At 40.2% G+C, this 15,516-nt stretch overlaps 1 protein-coding gene across 1 annotated transcript; it reads right to left on the reverse strand.

The window, feature by feature from the left end:
- Positions 1-325: 325 nt before the first annotated feature.
- FBXO43 (F-box protein 43) lies at positions 326-12,519 on the reverse strand. The gene is made up of 7 exons (XM_065902587.1): positions 12,268-12,519; positions 11,839-12,205; positions 11,419-11,460; positions 7,828-9,310; positions 5,479-5,581; positions 761-964; positions 326-655 (listed from the first exon to the last, which is right to left on the reverse strand). Exons 1-7 carry the CDS (start codon positions 12,517-12,519, stop codon positions 407-409), a joined length of 2,700 nt encoding a protein of 899 aa, XP_065758659.1. The 3' UTR covers positions 326-406.
- Positions 12,520-15,516: the final 2,997 nt, after the last annotated feature.

The following is a 15,516-nucleotide window of genomic DNA, read 5'->3' on the forward strand; positions in this document are numbered from 1 at the left end:
TTTTGAAATCTATAAGGCCATCTGTCTCAAGTTCAAAAATTTTAATATTATCTGGAAAACTATTTTTGAAAAGTGATTACTGAAGAACATTTCAACACATAGTGATGAAATGCACAGTTTTCAAATTTTACATGAAACAGTTAAATACATATAACACTGAAAATTCTTTATTTAAAAACACTAAGTTATTAAAATGAGTAAAAACAACATAGTAAAATTAGATTTTTTGCAAAACTCACTACTTCAAAGAAAACATACAATGACATGGATCATAATATATACAAAACAGGAAACAAATCATCATCTGTCATTGATGGGGAGATTTGCATGCTTTCAAAATACTCATAATTTTAAATCACACAAAATGTTGCTCAGAGGGAATGCTTCTTTTATATTTAAAGTCTCTTTAAAGGCGTTTTAAATTCCGCTTACTCTGGGCACTTCCTGGAAGAACATCTTTTCTATTTCTTGGCTTTGCTGCTCCTCTACTACATTCTTCAGACCCATGATAAGCACACAAACATAGCACACAAAAGTCAAAGCCACAGGCAGTGCGGCTACATAGCCCCCTTTTCTTATAAGGCTGGTACTTAGCAGGGGACTGGCACCTTGGGCAAGGTTTTAACGCTTCATCAATAAAAAGTGTTTTGGCAACCTGCAGTAAAAGCACACACACTAAATCTTCCACTTTCGCATAGAGGACAGCTTTATTTCAAACTCTGTAAATATTTACTTCTAATAACTTATGATAAATACTCACCTTGACATATTCTTCCTGTTTACTACTTAAGTGAGTAACAGAAGAGTTTGCTATAGGTGTCAAAACTTCTCCCCAAGGAGAAAATGTTGAAGCTTGTTCTTTCTGAAAACCTGGTGTCCTAGCCTGTGCTTGCACAGACCTTAAAGCTGATCGATTTAAGAGATGGAGCCGAGTGGCGGCATCCTCAACATTTAATATAGCCCCCTGTGGTAAAAGACAAGAGGGGTCAACACTGTCATATCAGAAGTTCCAGAAGAGCTTTCAGATGCACATGTAACATGTTTGGAAGTGGTTTCTGCACCACTAGAATTTTCTCCCTAAATCATTCCTTTTTAGAGAAAAAAAAAATATCTAGCATTTAAAAGTCAAAGGAAAATACAAAGTTGAAACAATAAATGCTAGCTTTAAGTTTGCATCATTGGTTATTTTTCTGTTTAACGCATGAGTTTGCAAACTTTTCCTGGAAAGGACCAGATAGTTGCAAACTAGTCAACTGTCATTTTAGCAAACACAGCTACAGAGATATGTAAATGAAGGGGCAGGGCTGTTCCAATAAAACTTATTATAAAAACACAGGTGATGGACAGGATTTGGCCCACAGATCAGAGTTTATCAAGTCCCCTTTTAAGCCAAGGTGTAAGAGGAGGTAAATTTTTTCAAAATCTGCTATGGGACCTCATGGAATTCTGTAAAGATTTCTTACTTCAGTCACATGTCAGAAAATTAATGGGCCTGGTTAGACCATGAAACTCAGTTTGTTTGGTTGGCTTTTACAAATACCAAATACTTGCAAAACTTGATTCATTTTTACACTTGAGTTTAAACAGCTTTGATATTTTAAAAGGAGAAAAAAAATGTCTTTTATTTGAGCTGGATTTCCACATTACTCAAATAGTTAGCCAAGAAATATTTTCAGTGAATAATCCTTATAGCCTTGTATTTTGTTAAGCTTGGAAATAAGAAAAAACATTGTAGTTTTTTTTAAACAAATTGGAATTCTTAACTAATTATTAAAATAAAAAGTACTATTGGTGAATTTCCTGAGTGTCCAACTATAATTGTGTTTTCTCTCCCTTGACAGTCTCCCTTTGCCAGAACTGTTTCCTAAAGGGGGAAGAGGTAAAACACAAGAAATGATAGTAGGATAAGTATAGGAATAAAGCTAGCTGGCCATGAAAAATTATGCAATTGACAGCTTAACAACATTGGCATATGTGTAATGGATGAATACTGGTTTTTAGAAATTAGAATGAATACAGTTGAACTTACTCAAGGATTTAATACATCTTATGTTACATCCTATAAATGATTTGCCGCCTAGGCTAGAAGCATATGACACAAGACTACTCTAAAAGAAAACACCCATTGGATTTCCATGCAGCTGGCAAACACAATGATGATGCATGCACCAAAAAATGAATAGAGATATATTGTTAAAGCAAATTTCAGCCATAGAAGAACATTCATTCATTTAACAAAGATTTCATCTAATAGGTGCCAAGTGAATAGCACAGTCTAACCCCTATCCTCCCGGAGCTTAAAATGTGGGCTACTACCTCTGAACAGTGTAAGGTCCAGTAGTCAACAAAGGCAAATATTTGTGAGTATCAACATTTTTCAAAATACAGGCACCATTACCATACTAGAAAATATTTAAATGTGAAAGGGGAGTCTCTTATTGTTGTTCATTTCCATGATTATAAGTAAACAGTAAAGACTACTGTAAATTAAGAAATTTGATGGAAATAGTGTAATATTCCAATTTTATGGTCATTCTCACTGCTGCAAGGAAAACAGATAAAATGAGATCCTATTACATGTAACTGGTGCACGTGCCTTTTATTTTTCACACGTAAGGATCTTTCAGTGACACTATACACGTGAGGAAAACCATCTAACAACTTTGTTTTATAATTTTTCTGTTTTGGTTAATGATATACATTAGGATAGTGCAGGTAGAAAGCAGCCAGTTCATTCAGGAACAAGAGGGCAAAGGGCATCTGGAATGATGTCTCTGAAGAAAAGAAGGAACAGGTAGAATACCTGATTTGTTCAGACTTATACAAAGGAGAGTTCCAGTTCTGGTGGATGGTGAATCAGGCATCTGTATAGAGAAACACTAAAAAGAAAGAAAGAGCAAGAGAGAGAGAAGGAGAAAGAGAGAGAAAGGGAAAGAGAGGAAAAAGAAAGAAACTGGGCAATTATTAACTTATTAACTGTGAGGGTAAAAGTTATATAAGAAAAAAGGTGTAATAGGTATAACCATACTGTACTATACGTTATGGCTGTCAAAAAGTCATAATAATCTCAACACAGTCTTAATAATGTCAGCACCTAATCCTGATTCACTAATGATGGTGTAATTACATTCATAAACTAGGAGAAAAGACTTCAGAAGAAGAGCCAGGTAGACAGGTAGTAGTGAGAGGTTAGAGAACTAATCTAAAAAAACTAAATAAGAGAAAAAACTAAAAAACTAAACTATTTTTTTAGAGAAAAAACTAAATAAGCAATAGCAGTGAAGACATGCCATTCAGAAATATGCAGGTGAATATCAAAAGGAAAAAGAACTAGAGAGTTGAAACTGATTGCCTTCATGAGGCAAGAATCAAGAGCAGCAAGGGCAGGAAAATACATGTTTTGTTATAAATTTCAAAGTCCAATTTCATGTTTTAAACCATGTACTTGTTTTTACTTTTTAAAAAATTTAAAGCAAATCAAAATAAGGGGAAAAACTCAAGTAAGGAAAAAAACAGAGTTCTTTAGGAAACCAAGCTGTTTTTAAAAAGTGGTAGCCAGGATATAAAGTAGAATACTTTATCTAGAATTACCCAAAGGCTTGCCAATTCAACCACATGTTTCTTTCACATAGAATGTAAGGAATGCATGGAGCTAAAAGCTTAATATGAATAGGTACTTGCTTAAAAATTTGTTTTTTGGTCTGTCCTTAGCAGTAGGATACCACTCGAAAAAGATATGTTAAGAAGGCAATTAATATATTTAATATTACAAGCTCCCAGAGTCAGTAGCTGCAGCAGTAAGTAGCTTGTAAAGGATTATCATAGGTGAGAAGATAAAACTTGTCTTTAAATAAAATAGAAATTCAATATTTTAGTTAACAGAAGTCCCTAATATTTCCGTGAAATGAGAAAACCCTCAATCTGTATCTGGGTGTTCATATTTGTTTATACTGTGATTCATTTCCCTGGGGGCTCAGATGGTAAAGAATCCGCCTGCAATGCAGGAGACCTGGGTTCAATCCCTGGGTTCAGAAGATCCCCTGGAGGAGGGAATGGCAACCCACTCCAGTATTCTTGCCTGGAGAATCCCATGGACAGAGGAGCCTAGCGGGCTATAGTCTGTGGGGTCGCAAAGAGTCGGACATGACTGAGTGACTAAGCACAACACAACATGCTTCATTTCAATTATATTTAGCCAAATTATAAGTTTACTTGTGTTATTACATACTTTTTACTAGAATAAGGAAGTTAATTCTGAGTTTCTCTTTGTATTTATGCCTAAGTAAGGTCTAAAAGTTGAATAGATAGTAAATATGGGTACTAGAGTCATCAGATAGCTATTACACAAAATAGTGTCCCCATGAAGAATTAATCGGCTTCTATAAAAATTTTTCTTATAACTTCAGGGCTCGACCTCAAATCTTTAAGAAAGTGCAAGTTCATGATACTTTACAAGTTTGAGTGCCATGCTCACTCACCTCCAGGCTATTCCCCCTGCTGAAACTTTCCTGTCTAACTCATTATTCAAGTCTCAGCTAAGATGCATTTTTTCCTTCTCTTGATCCCCAAGTATCAAACATTTCTTTTAAATGTCCCAATAGAGATAACTCTGAGCTTCCTCTAACACACCTGTATTGTAATCACCTGTTTATATCAGGTGTATGAGCTCCAAGAGAGCAGGGATCATGTCAAAAATGTTCACCACTGTAATCTGAGCAACTGACATATAGTATCTACTCAAGATTATACTTGAGTAGAGTATACTACAAGTATACTACATCAAGACTGGATGATTTAGTCACCAAGTCATGTCCGACTCTTGCAACTTCATAGACTGGAGCCCTCCAGGCTCCTCTGTCCGTGAGATTTCCCAGGCAAGGATACTCAAGTGGGTTGCCATTTCCATCTCCAGGGGATCGTCCCAATCCAGGGGTCAAACCTGCCTCTCCTGTGTTGGCAGGCGGTCTTCTGCATTGCAAGCAGATTCTTTATGGCTGAGCCACTAGGGAAGCACATAAAAGACTGAACAGAAAATGCTATAAGAATATCTAATTATGATTAGGATCTGGCATATCCTATTAAAATGGTATCAAATACTGATAACAGCATATATACTTAAACAACAAAACCCAGCAAGATGTTCTTCATGTCAGTTAGTCCACTCCATTTACGGACTTGGTAGAGATGGGGTTTGGGGGTGGTGGTGGGGGGGGGGGGGCGCAGAGAGTTTATGACTCCTGGAGTTCCCTGGTGGCCTAGTAGTTAGGATTCTGGGCTTTCACTGCCATTCAATCCCTGGTGGGGGAACTGAGATTCTGTAGGAGGGTGCTGTGGCCAAAGGAATAAAAAAGAACTTATGAGTGAATGTCAATAAAGAAAGATTAAAGAATAGCAGGAAAACCAAATTAGGTTGTCCAGACATATGTGATCATCAGATATTCATACAAATATGTTTTAGAATAGCATTATATACATTACCTCAGAATCTGTTTTCAGTTGTGTGATATGTAATTTCCTCCTCCGATTTGCTTTTTTATCTTGAACAATAATTTCACGCCAATTTCTACTCACTTTCCAAACACTGTAACAAAAAGATCAGTCCTTGTATATATGTATACAAGTTCATGTATATATGCCACAGAATTAGCATTTTTTACACATGGCAATAAGAGAAATTTGTTTTTAAAGATTTTGGATAGTTAATTTAAAGCTAAAATTTCATATTAAAAATATGACTCGATTTGCCTAGCTGTGAAAGACGACCTATTAAAATACATCAGCATCATATTGATAGGTTACTATCTTATAAATAGTTAAGGAAATAATACAAAGTTTCATATAAACCCAAATGAGTCCACTGGGAGACTGATTAAGAGGGTTTAACTTATATGTAACACTAATATTTAAAACTTGGAACATGACATGCCACAAATGATTATCAGCTATAGTGCAAGAGTTTATATAAATTTCTCCTACTATTGTATTTAACAAATATCTGTCATTTTGAGTAAATAAACACAAAAACAATCAATCCTATATTAGAACTTCTAAATGCAGATACAGTTGATCCCCGAACATCAGTATTCTGGCATGGAAAATCACATGGACAGAGGAGTGTGGTGTGCTACAGTCTATTGGGTTGCAAAGAGTCAGACACGACTGAGTGACTAAGCACATAGCTGAACAATATGGGTTTGAACTCTGTGGGTTTTTTTCCATGGTAAATACTACACAGTCCCTGGTCAGTTGAATCCAGGGGTGCTGAACCACGATACAGAGGAAACTCAGGTGTGGAAAGCTGACTATAATTTATACAAAGATTTTAGGCTGCACACCAGAGGGTCAGCGCCCCTATTTTCTGGTTGTCCAAGGGTCAGCTATAATAAATAGTATTATGAGCAGCACTACAAAGTTCCTATTTTGTAAACCAAAGTTTATGAGAACAAAGCAGCTAAAGAAAAAAACATAATTTATGTCCAGTGAGTGCTTATTTATCAATAAAAGTGAATGAGGTTAGGAGAAGCTTATGGAGGGCCCCATGTTACACCTGAGTTCTCAACACTACTATTCTTCCAGCCACCTCAGTTGCCTTGCCTCTAAGCTGACATAGGCACCTTGTATCAGATGGAGAGAACAGGCAGAAAGTCACTCTTTAATGGAGAAGAAATGAACTATCAATGCATAGTTGGATGTTTGCCTCAGCTACTTCAACTGAGTCCAGTCTCTCATATTTCCAAGAATACGCACTGCCAAGTTACACATGCACTCTGCAGTGCAAGTACTAGAAATCTTGAGGGATGAGCAGGGAAGGCGATTATTGCAATATGTACTTTCACTTACATCGCAGTATGACTGAATATCATTTGTCCCACAAGCGAGCACTTAAAAGGGTCACCCAAGTTTTAACTTGTCTGTAACCAAATACTCCATTGTGTAAAAACAAAATCCCTATATCATAGCCATATCCCTAATTTTTTAAACAAAATTCATCTCACTTGAACATTTTTTAAGGCATAGACATATAGGTCATTAATCTTTCTTATTATCCTACTTGAGTTACATCAAAGACATTCCTGATCAAGACTATGCTGAAAGGACTGAAACCTTAACAAGAGTTTGTGGGGAAATATGGGCTTAGAAATCAGAGGGTTCAGTAACAGACCTGCATCCATTCCTATCTCCTTGAGTGACTGTTGGCAGGTCACTTAACTTCTCTAGAGCTCAGTTTTCTCATCTGCAAATATGTGATAGGACTAGACATTTCAGAAGACTTCCAGCTATGAAATTCTACAATTCTGTACAATAACCTACACTTAGTTTATGGGGGAAAGGTGAAGAAGGGTCTCAATAGAAGTAGGGGCCAGAAAAGAGTAAGGATACAATGAACCAAACTCTTGACATATACCTATGGAAAAAGAAACTGACTCTCTCGCTTGTCCTGCCTCAACCATGACCTTGCGGAAATCCTGTTCCACATGGCTTCTCTCGTTCCTGGTTCTGGCATACCGATGGGGCTTGTCTTCTGATAGTCCTGCACTTTGCAAAACTGCCAGTATAAAGTCTCAATTTAGCCTTATAACTAGTTCCTACCCTCAATACTTCTATATATGTGACTCAGTTTCTACTTACTTATGAAGCAGCATTCAAGATACTGAAATTTCTGACACTGAAGAATTTCACTTAACCATCATTGATAAAATATAAAAGTAACCAAGACAGAGATAATAAAACAAAATTTTAAAAAGCTACAAACAGAAAAGTTTTCCACCTTAGAAAAAAAAAGTGATAAAAGGCAGTTTTATTTCAGAAGAAAAAAAAAAATCTTACCTACATAGGCTTTCCGCAGTCAAGGAATCTAAAACCATAGCAAGAACATGCTTTAGATTTCTGTATTTTAATTCTGTTAAGATGTCCAGTTTTTCTATACCCATTTTCTTGCCAATCAGTCCTGCAAGTACACGCTGTAGTACAGCTATTCTCCCCCCGTCCCTTTCTTCTAACAATTCATGTGCACTGTTTTGCTGGAATCTTTTCCTTTTGCTTTTCATAAAAAGCTCATGCACTAATTGCAAGGCTGGGGTCTTCGATAAATTCTTAAAGCTTAAATCCTCACACTTATTGTCACTGCTCGGCTGGCTCTTTGAAATGTCTGAAGCGGTTGCTGGTGTTGATTCAGAGCTAGAGAGGTAGGTCTGGTTTTCTTCTTCTGTCTCAGATTGTGAGCCTTGCTCCCGAAGGGTGGACAGTCTTCTCAATCTTCCAAGACGCCTTGGCTTTTTTATGGTGTCCCTGACTTTGAGAGTTCCCTTATGTTCCTGAAATAGTTCTTGGAAAGAGCCCTCTTGCTCAGATAGGGAATCTTCTGATTTATCCAAGCAAAGTGAGTTGAAACCGCTGTCTTCAGGGGTCGAAATATTGCGTCTCACTCCAGCTGAAGGAGAAAATCTTCGGCTTGCATTAAATTTAATACTTGGTACGAGATTACTGATTGGAGTCACAAATATGTCCTCATCTGTTCTACAGCTTGTTCCACCAACAGAAAAGCCCAGAAGTTCGGGATATGTATTCTCATTATTAATACATAGACTGCTGTCACTAAAGTCATGTGTGATAGAGTCTTTAAAATTACTGCCCTGAATTGGAGATATACATTCAACTTCAAAGAGGCCATAGTCATCTTTGGAATCATCCACTGTGGAAGTCTTCTGTTGAGAAAAATTAAGTCTCAATTTTTGACTGCTGGAAGTTACTTCTTCTGTTCTCAAAGTGCTAGTAACTGAAGAACTAAAATTATCTTGCCTTGGAAAGCCTGAAGCACTGCTTGGAATACTTTTTTCTAAATTGGGAACTTGGCTTGTACTACTTTCGAGGGAACTGTTTTGTGATTCAAAGTCCCTGTCTAGAAGAGAGAAAGATATGTCCAATCTTCTGCGCAGCAAATGCTTTTTTCCACTGACTTTAGGAGTTTCACACAGTTCTGGGGTTTTATCATTTTCCTTCCTGAGGAAGACAAATCTCTTTCTTTGAGTGGGAGACTCTAAACTATGGGTTAAGGCCAAACTTGAAGTTTCAGGATGTTCGTGGATCAATGTTGAGCCTCTTTCTTTTTTTCCAAATAATTCTTTATCTGTATTATCAAAGCTGCACGATTTTAACAGCTCACTGTAGCCACTATCTTGAAAAGAAGATGTGGAACAAAGGTCTCCAAAGCTGGAGGACTTGACCCTGACAACAGGAGAGTCCACCTCATTTCCTGCTCCAGCACCGGCTTGACCTGAATGCCTTTCTGACATCTTCAAAATCTCTGCTTCTACAAAGTGAAAACAAATTTTATTCTTCCTTTGAAATTAATAGTCTGGAAGCTAATACCAAAATACTTGTTATGAGCACAGATGATTATGGAAAATTGCACAGCAATAAAAAAAAGTTACTTTAAGAAACAAATCTCTGCAATATACTCATGTGTATCTTACTTAAGACAGTGTTTCAACATCATAAAAACCAAAATTTCTAGGATATAAATATTCACAGATTACCTGACTAAGCATAGTCTAGGCACAGATATTTTCATTAACTACACTTGAGGAAAAAAAAATCTCATAGCATAATTTTTAGATGATTGTATTACCTTATGATTTTTACAGCATTAAAGTACATTATTGTAGTTCTAACATTCTAGCTTATTTGTGCTGGCCTATATTTAGTCAGGTGGATATTTCCTTTCAGAGTTCTGCAATGTAAATAAAGATGCTTAAAAAAAAAAACTATATGCTGATTTTGCCACTGGTCAAGTGAGTGCAGCCACTAGGATAAACTGCAATTCAGCAAAGCAACTCTAGAATAATGTTACTCATATTCATAACATGGGCTTGTCTCAGAAACCAGGTCTTTCTGACCATTCACAAGGTCTGAATTCCAAGGCTTTCGCCTTTGCAAAGTCTCTTTAGCTCACTGATAAATTAGTAACATATTCTTGAGCTAACCAAAATGAACCAAAGCCCTACAGGCCATCTCAAACCTGGCAGATTATACTCATTCGTGTCTCATCTGGTAAATATTTTCTACTCGGGAAGCCACCCTTTATAATATTCTTAAATTGAAAATAAAGAATTTAAGTATATTACTTAGAGAAGAAATGTGATTCAGTATTATATTTGTAAGAAAGGACACTAGGAAACATTTCACTTTTTTTAAAGGAAATACTTGACTCTTTAACCTTTTCAACAGTATCACTGCATTCCTTCTTTTAGAAACTTGAATTAAATCTTAAACTTTTTAGAAACTTGAATTAAATCTTAAAGTATAAGAAAGTCATTTCTCCAGATTATTCAAAGGACACTAAGAAAACTGTCATTCTTTTGAAGTTTTCTCCAGACCGAACACATGATTCTTCTCTATTTAAAAGATCCTGGGAAGATATATTGTTAGCTGAGTATAATGTGAAAGTTATTTACACCTAAGTTCTATCAGTTAAACATGTAAGTGAATCAGTTTTTTTAAAAAATTGCTATTCTAACCAAAAAACCAAATTGTTTCTTTGTGGTGCAATGACCATTATTACTGGACAAAGTAAGTGTTTTTCAACTTTTAAAACCTATATTCTGTTTTGGTAAATCTCACACATGTTCTCTTCTGATTTAGATTTCCTCAGATTGTGACAATCAACTGATCTCTTCTGTACCTGCTTACTAGCCAAATTTTGCTTTCTGTATTTCATACTTTAAAACAATTTTTTGTTTTCAAATTACACCTCCACACACAAATGTTTCCTACGCTCCGAAAATCATTTTATTAAGTAATAGTTTTCTCTCATGTCACTTGGTAGTTAGGTCCGAGCCTTTTTAAAACTTTTTAAAAACTTTAAAAAATTAAAACAAATGTAATTAATTCTTCTACTTCACCACTAGGTGTCTCACCATGTTCGAATTTGGGAACCTGAGAGGCAAATGGATGGAAACAAATGCAAGGGTGCAAATATAATACTCTCCCGGCTAAAAACCATAGACCACTTGCTTTAAACATACAAAAAGCTTCCGATTTTCCTTCTGTTCATCTACGCATTTGAAATTGCTTCCACCGTGCTTTCTCTGGTGTCATTTTTTTTTTCATCTTTCATCCTAAGATACTGGTCTCAAAACACGATTTTTCAAACTTCTAAAGTATTTATGTAAAATCGTAGAATGCCGGTTGACTTGCTCAGTTTCACTGATTCAACAGTTCACTGATGAAACAAACAAGCCTCTTCAACATTCATTTTTTAAAACCAAGCTCCTGATAAGGATTAAGAACACACATCTCGATAGTGCTTAAAAAAACAAACAAACAAACAAAAAACCACTGGCTAACTCAATGAAGTATTTAAAGTAATTAAAGTACTTAACCCGAATTTCCTTCATTTGTTAAAGTGCAACGTCTTACCATCAGTAAATCTTGAGTTCTTAGACGCCAACATTACGTAGGCTTCCGATAAAGGAAATTTCTCACTTTACCTTTAAAATTCACGCCAAAGAAATACCATTTAAAGAGACAACTAATTTTGAACAATTAATGGAAACGTGCAGTAGCAGCACGATGACCGCTAAGATTTGAAGGATACCTCAAGTACCTGCTACCGGGATTATTTTCTAACGCTTTAAAAGACCTAAATCATTTTGAATTCCCCCCAGCCTTCCAGACAACAGCAATTATATCTCTGTGTGCTCCAGCTAGTCTCGGGACAGAGGAAAACGGCCCCAATTCGGCTCTCTGACCACGCAGGGTCAGCTGCAGCGCGGTCGTCTCCCTCCCGAGGTGCCGGCGGCGGGTGGCTGGTTAACGGTCTCCCCCGGGGGCGTCAACCAGGCCCCTCGTGCGTCCGCGGGCCCTCCCCAGGCCGGGCTGGCTGAGGGAGGCCGGGCCGGCCCCAGGGCCCCAGAAAGCCGCTGACAGGCCGAGGACGGGCGGGCGTCGCCTGGACCCAGAGCGAGAGGAAGGCGAACCGCGTCGGGGCGCCTCTCTCGTCGCGGCCCCTGGGAAGCTGAGCGGGTGCGGGGCTGGGGACGCCCAGAGGCCGGCCGCCCTCACACACCTGGCGTCCCCGCTCCCGCCCACCTGGGGGCCCCGGGGCGGCCGCGCCCACCGCGGCGACTCGCCGGGCGGGGATCTGTGGGCCGCAGCCGCCCGAGCGCCGCCGAGGAGCCGCGGCCTCGTCCCCAGGGATGCTCAGCTATGGCAACCTCCACGCCAGGTCCGCGTGGGGCCGCCGCCTTTTCCCTCCTTCGGTTTGACCTGCCCGCCCTGAGTAACCGCCCCGCCCCGCGCCGCGCCGCCCCGCCCCTTCCTCCCGCCGGCCGCCGCCCAGCGACCCCGCAGACCCCCGGCCCCGCCTGAGCCGTTAGCTCCGTCCCGGCTTTCCCGCCCTCCGCGCCCCCACCACACCGAGGCACCCGCGTGCGTGCTAAACCGCTTCAGTTGTGTCAGACTCACTGCGACTCCGCGGTCTGTAGCCCGCCAGGCTCCTCCGTCCATGGGATTTTCCATACGAGAACACTGGAGTGGGTTGCCATTTCCTCCTCCAGGGGATCTTCCAGACCCAGGGATCGAACCCTCGTCTCCTAAGTCTCCTGCATTGGCAGGCGGGTTCTTTACCACTGAGTGAGTGGAAATCGCTCAGTCGTGTCCGACTCTTTGCAACCCCATGGACTATACAGACCACGGAACTCTCCAGGTCAGAATACTTGAGTGGGCAGCCTTTCCCTTCTCCAGGGGATCTTCCCAACCCAGGGATCGAACCCATGTCTCCCGCATTGCGGGCGGATTCTTTACCAGCTGAGCCACAAGGGAAGCCCTCTCTACCACTAGCGCCACCTGGAAAGCCCCTCTGAGGCACCTAAGGGCTTTTTAATTTGATAGGCTCTTTCTCCCGCCCTCCCGCCCCCCACGCACCACCCCCACCACCCCCACCTCCGTTTTAACTTCGGACAACACTCAGCAGGTCCTAGGCGCCGTGCGTGCTAGGTTGCCTTAGTCGTGCCCGACTCTTTGCGACCCTGTGGACTGACTGTAGCCCCCGGGGCGCCTCTGTCCATGGGGATTCCCCACCCAGGGATCGAACTGGCATCTCGTGTCTCCTGCACTGGCAGGCGGATTCTTTAGCGCTAGCGCCGTCTGGGAAATCCAGTAAGTCCTACTGTGGGATGCTATTAAAAATAATGTAGGAGAACGTCCACTTGGTGTTTCCGAAGATGAATTGAAGCGTGAAAAGCAGGTTACAAATCGAATGCCATCCTTTAGAAGTACAGCTATACACAGGATAAGATCTGAAAGGTATGGCTAATTTGCTTACAGCATCTGTAGACTAGATTATACTTGGTTACTTTTTTTTTTTTAAGACCTCTAAAAAGGGATATTTTATGTGCCAGACCATCCTCTGCTCTTGGCAGTTTCTTCCTAATCTCTCTCTCTCTCTCTTTTTTTTTTCTGTCTTCTTTTCCTCTGTTTATTCCCTAAATGGGGCGTCCTACACAACATTTTTCTTACTTTACCATTCTGTGCTTATATAATTCGAATTAGGAGTTAAAAGCATTACTTCAAAGTCAATTACAGTCACTGCTACCACTCTCCTCGGACAGAACTTCTTCATCTGGATGCCCTTTAGATATTCTAAATGTTATATATCCAAAAATCAAACTCACTAACAATTATTAAGCTTTGACTATGTACCAAAAGCCTTCGACTGTGTGGATCACAATAAACTGGAAAATTCTGAAGGAGATGGGAATACCAGACCATCTGACCTGCCTCTTGAGAAACCTGTATGCAGGTCAGGAAGCAACATTTAGAACTGGACATGGAACAACAGACTGGTTCCAAACAGGAAAAGGAGTACGTCAAGGCTATATATTGTCACCCTGCTTATTTAACTTATATGCAGAGTACATCATGAGAAACGCTGGGCTGGAAGAAGCATGAGCTGGAATCAAGATTGCCAGGAGAAATATCAATAATCTCAGATATGCAGATGACACTATCCTTATGGCAGAAAGTAAAGAAGAACTAAAAAGCCTCTTGATGAAAGTGAAAGAGGAGAGTGAAAAAGTTGGCTTAAAGCTCAACATTCAGAAAACTAAGATCATGGCATCTGGTCCCATCACCTCATGGGAAATAGATGGGGGGACAGTGGAAACAGTGTCAGACTTTATTTTGGGGGGCTCGAAAATCACTGCAGATGGTGACTGCAGCCATGAAATTAAAAAACTTTCCTTGGAAGGAAAGTTATGACCAACCTAGATAGCATATTAAAAAGCAGAGACATTACTTTGCCAACAAAGGTCCGTCTAGTCAAGGCTATGGTTTTTCCAGTGGTCGTGTATGGATGTGAGAGTTGGACTGTGAAGAAAGCTGAGCACCGAAAAATTGATGCTTTTGAACTGTGGTGTTGGAGAAGACTCTTGAGAGTCCCTTGGACTGCAAGGAGATCAAACCAGTCCATCCTAAGGGAAATCAGTCCTGGGTGTTCATTGGAAGGACTAATGTTAAAGCTGAAACTCCAATACTTTGGCCACCTCATGTGAAGAGTTGACTCGTTGGAAAAGATCCTGATGCTGGGAGGGATTGGGGGCAGGAGGAGAAGGGGATGGCAGAGGATGAGATGGCTGGATGGCATCACCGACTCGATGGGCATGAGTTTGAGCAAACTCCGGGAGTTTGTGATGGACAGGGAGGCCTGGCGTGCTGCGATTCATGGGGTCGCAAAGAGTCGGACACGACTGAGCGACTGAACTAAGCAACTGAACTGATGTGCCAACTGAGGGTTCCTCACAGCTCAGTTGGTAAAGAATCTGCAATGCAGGAGTTCGATTCCTGGGTGGAGAAGATCCGCTGGAGAAGGGGTAGGCTACCCACTCCAGTATTCTTGGACTTCCCTCCTGGCTCAGTGGTAAAGTGAATGCAATGGTAAAGTGCAATGTGGGAGATCTGGGTTCAATCCCTGGGTTGGGAAGATCCCCTGGAGAAGGGAAAGGCTACCCACTCCAGTATTCTGGCCTGGAGAATTCCATGGACTGTTTAGTCCATGGATTCACAAAGAGTCGGACACAACTGAGTGACTTTGACTTTGACTTTCTTTCAATGTGCCAATTACTAGGCTGCTGCTGCTGCTGCTAAGTTGCTTCACTCATGTCCGACTCTGTGCAACCCCATAGATGGCAGCCCACCAGGCTCCTCTGTCCCTGGGATTCTCCAGGCAAGAATACTGGAGTGGGTTGCCATTTCCTTCTCCAAATTACTGGGCTAGGTACTGGGAAAACAAAGATGGAAAGACGCAGTTACTGCCAGCTGGTATAAGTGCTATAGTAGAGGAATGGCAGTAACACAAAAAGAAAGAGATCAACTAGCGCTATAGAAGAGCGGGCAGAGCTAACTGTACAAAGACTCTGATACAATTTTATGTGTTTATCTTTTGGCTTCACCTACACAGCATGTGGGATCTTATTTCCGAAACCAGAGATCAAACCCGTGCCCTTTGAAATGGAAGCA

Source organism: Muntiacus reevesi, chromosome 12 (assembly GCF_963930625.1).
Source record: "Muntiacus reevesi chromosome 12, mMunRee1.1, whole genome shotgun sequence".
NCBI classification, from domain to species: domain Eukaryota; kingdom Metazoa; phylum Chordata; class Mammalia; order Artiodactyla; family Cervidae; genus Muntiacus; species Muntiacus reevesi.